At 44.0% G+C, this 4,495-nt stretch overlaps 1 protein-coding gene across 1 annotated transcript; it reads left to right on the forward strand.

Moving 5' to 3' along the window:
• Positions 1-2,513: 2,513 nt before the first annotated feature.
• LOC123469865 lies at positions 2,514-3,760 on the forward strand. The gene has a single exon (XM_045169209.1). The coding sequence runs from the start codon at positions 2,771-2,773 to the stop codon at positions 3,758-3,760; it is 990 nt and encodes a 329-aa protein (XP_045025144.1). The 5' UTR covers positions 2,514-2,770.
• The last annotated feature ends 735 nt before the right edge of the window (positions 3,761-4,495 follow it).

Raw genomic sequence — 4,495 nt, forward strand, 5'->3', positions numbered from 1 at the left:
TTATTTGGCTTAATTAAACTAAGACCTTATTTCTTAAACTCTCCTTAACTTAATACCCCACTAGTTGACCTAGTTAATAGACTTTCTAGAAAATATAACAAGTGGAGAGAACAAGTCTCGGCACGCCCGTTATAAATAGAAACTTTTATGATTTGTCCAAAGCCGCCCAAAACGGCCTTAACCTGCCGTGGCTAAAAATAGATATATTTTTATCTGTTGGGAATTGCCTGAAACGGCCCGAAACTGCCCGGCCTATTTTTAACAATCGTCCAAATTCGCCCGATACCGCTTGAATTTGTCCGCCTATACCTCTTCGTGACGTCCAAATTCGCCCGATACCGCCCGATTTTGTCGGCCTATACCTTAACATTGTCCCGTATGTCCCCCACGGGATGATGACTAACATATAAAAAGCCACCGCAAACTCCCAAAAGGCAATCAGATCTACTCTGCCTGCTCCGTGTGCCAACTTAGGCCTCTGCAGCTCTCCCGCCGAGCCCGCTACCGTAACTCTTGCAAGCCGCAGAATAAGTACCCCCTTTAAGTAATCACTAAGTAGCTGTTTGACTCTTACTTTATTACGTCTATGCCTTGAAGTTAGTACCCATTGGTAACCTTTAAGTGTCATGAGTCTTCTTCCCTCAATTTACGAGCTTGTTTAATTATTCTACGGTTACCTGTTGCAAATCGGTTTATAATACACGGCTTTTTATTTATTTCGTGCGTGTTGTTTTATGCTTGCTAAGTATACAAGACATTGTGAGTAAAGACGCCGCATTAAATTAAACTTTTCCGTATTGGAGACAACATGACAACGTCGTGTACTCCTTTACATCTGGTGGCAGCGGTTTTCGAACTCACTTACAATGTCGCTGTATACGGGTGCTAAGCCTAAAACTGGACGTACCTTCTTCCAAAAATCTAATAAAACTGATAACGCTCCCGTTGAACTCTCTGAAATTCCACCTTTCACGGCTGATCTGACTCAGCCTAATACGTACACTCCTCACAATTTCCCTCCTTCCCATAAGAGACCTACTCGTTCAACGCTAAATTACGTACCTTTAGAGCAAGTAGATAATCCTGAGGCTATTTTACGATCTAAGAAGATACGCATCCAAAACACTGACAACGTAAATCCGTCACTTATAACCAGGATTGCAAATTTCTTTACACCCAAAAAAGTGACAAATTTAACCAATTTATCAATAAGTACCGAAAGCTCCAACGAAGGCAGTATTAAAACAGAAACCATAACTACGCAATTAAGCCTTATTTCCCAAGCCCCGCAAATTACTGTCATCCCTGAATCACATAGTGCAAACACAACGCCCACGATCAATTCAGTAAGTGAAAAAACGGACCCAGCAAACAGCAAGGTCCTAACAAATAACACCCCATCCGACGAAACTAACACTGACCAGCCAATACAAAATATCTGTGTAATAAATAACGAGGCCACCACATTCCACCAACATCGTGTAGACAACCAGACTATCGAAGAAGCACTCTCGACCATAATTCCAAACACTTCAGACCTTCCCCCGCCCACTAGCAACTCATTTTTCGAATTAGTCGACCGTCTCACAGGGCATCTCCATATTCCACCACCAAATACCAGTACTCCCCAAGGAAACATTACACCTAACACGCTCAACTCCACCACAAACGCCATCAATAATCCCCTACCTTTCACGCCCTACATCGAAATCGAACACATCCTGACAGCCCTAAGCCAACACAGCAACGCTATCGGCGGAGACGAAATAAGCCCCGATATCATAGAATACCCTTTAAGAACAATTTCCGCGCATGGAAAAGTGGAACACCACGACGAGGATTGCGACATTGCACAAACAGTACGCCCATCTACTCCGGCAAGAGCTGAAACACATACGCCCAGCGTATCCACAAGCCAGTGCAATAATCGAGTGGATAACAACGGAGCTAGAGAGCACCCCATCCAAACAGCAAATCCATCCCCTCCGACAGGCCATTCAGCGTGCATATCTAGAGACGTGCGACCATCATTCCCACTTTCCACTCCAGCCCCACTTTTCAGAACTGTTGCACAACTTAACCAAACTCGTGGAAAGGAAGAAACTCACGAAAGCTCTACAACTCTGGCAGCACGAAGCGAGCGAGCTGACAGCCCTTTTGTGTGCATTTGTGACCGCTGCAGTCAACGAAATAAGATCCATTCTCCACTTTGTGAAAATAATGGGCCAATTCGCGGTCGTAGCGCAGATTTACACCACAGCGCTCCGGAAAGAAGCGAGTACCAAACACACGACACGACAAGGAACCTACTCTCTCATCCAGCCACTCGAAACCCTAGCAATAACACTGAACACAAAACACCGGATCGGGATCACGCTATTTTGTACAAAATTCAGTCAACTGATCAAACCCCTGTTCGACCTCAACCACGTTACACCCCTGCCGTCACCCTTGAAGACCAGAATCCGATCCCTCATTTTCCAAATACGTACGGACCAGTTTATTACCCCCACAAAAGACACAAAATCCTCACCGTCTCTGGTTTGATACAAACCGAGCTGACACTCTAAAACAAACCGAGGCATATACGCCTTACCCGAAAGAAGCGAGCTATCAAACTCCCGAGAACAGCACACACAAAAAAGCTCGGGTAAACTGCACAAATTACTCACCCACTGACGTCACACGGGACGAAAAGAAAAGCGAAGACCAAGAGTGTTTATTTAACGAAAAAGGAATCAACAACATAAACATCACAAAAAACCAAGAAATGGCATCACCCCCAAATTATTACCGGAAAAATGACCACCGTAAGGGCAGGGAAGCCATCACCATGCTGAATCAACTGCAAAATTTCTCAGGCAGCCCCGCTGTTCGCTTCGATCGTTGGATTAAGCTTTTCGATAACGTCGTAGCCATGTCAAACTGGGACAATGCAGAAATAATCAGTATGCTATCAACTAAAATGTCGGGCGAAGCATACGACTTACTACAAAACATCTTGGAATCCAGCGATACTTACGAATACGAAGATATCAAGAAACTCTTCCAAGAAAACTACCATGGATCCGAAGACATTGATTTTTACCAAAACCAATTCGACGAGATACAACGGAAGCCAAAAGAAAATATTTTAAATTATGCCTACAGACTTAAAACGCTATACACACGTGCCTATCCCTCCAACAACCAGGAAACACCCGAAGAAAAAACCACGCAACTAAGATTACTTCGACAAAAATTTTTGCAAGGACTGGAACCAGAACTTCAAAACATCGTAAGACACAAATCAGTATCAACATTCGAAGAACTTGTATCTATCACACAGAAGTACGCAAAGCGCGTCCAATCGGATACGATAGAAAAAGACAAAAGGATATTTGTTAACGCGGTAGCTAGCACTCAAAACGAAACAGCTATCCTACAAGCAATCGAAAAACAAAGTGAACACATAAACTCAATCGCATCCTGCCTGAAATTAGCCACCACTGAACCTTCTCTACAAGAAACAAGCACATCGCCCGACTTGAGCGGAAAAATTGACCGTTTAACGGACGTCATAACAAACCTCGGCAGCATCATGCAGGCTAGCATTCGCCAAACAAATGAGATACGTCAACCCCCAGAAATAACTTCAGCTATCCCCCGAACCAATCAAGACACGGAAATTTCTCAAACCACGCCCCCAAAACAGTTTCAACCGCCAAGGCCCAATGAACGGGTTCCGACAACCAGTCGGCAACACTTTCGGCAGGCCTAACGAAAATAACTCAGGTCAGCAACCTTTCCAACGAAATAGGGCAACGCAAAATGCCGCTGGCTGCTCAAACTGCGGCCTTACCAACCACAGCATCGAAAGTTGCTTTCGATTTATAAAACCGCAATCGACACCAGAGACGCCACCTACCTGTTACTTTTGTCAACAAGTAGGCCACGTAGCGAAATTTTGCCCCGAGAAGAAAAAACTTAATTAAGCCTAACGAAACTGACGCTTCACCGAACCAGGGAAACGAATAAAGGCCAGCCGTAAAATGGGGTTAACGGAGAATAGGTCATTAAGCCCCAAAACCATACCATCAGTCGCAAAAATTACAGCTTTCAGTAAATCAGCAGCCCCTCGACTTTCTGTGAAAATTCACGATATTCCGTTTAAAGCATTATTCGATACGGGTGCAGCGCGGAGCCTTTTACATATAGATATTTTTAATCGGATAGCGTTGGAAGAGCAAGTGAATTGCTCTGAGTCCGACGTAGAACTATACGATGTGCACAACAAAAAATTGTTCACGTTAGGGTTAGTTTCCCTACCAGTTGTTTACGGAGCCAATTTACTAGACCAAGAATTTATCGTCACGAACGGTATATCAGAATCATGTATATTGGGTCTGGACGCCGCAGACAAACACGAGTTTATTTTTGATGGCCGCTCTAAAACTATATTCCTTGCCCGTGACAAACTGGAAGGTAATCAGGAAGTTAAACAAGATGGGTTATT

The sequence above is a fragment of the Daphnia magna genome, linkage group LG2 (genome assembly GCF_020631705.1).
Source record: "Daphnia magna isolate NIES linkage group LG2, ASM2063170v1.1, whole genome shotgun sequence".
Classification (NCBI taxonomy): domain Eukaryota; kingdom Metazoa; phylum Arthropoda; class Branchiopoda; order Diplostraca; family Daphniidae; genus Daphnia; species Daphnia magna.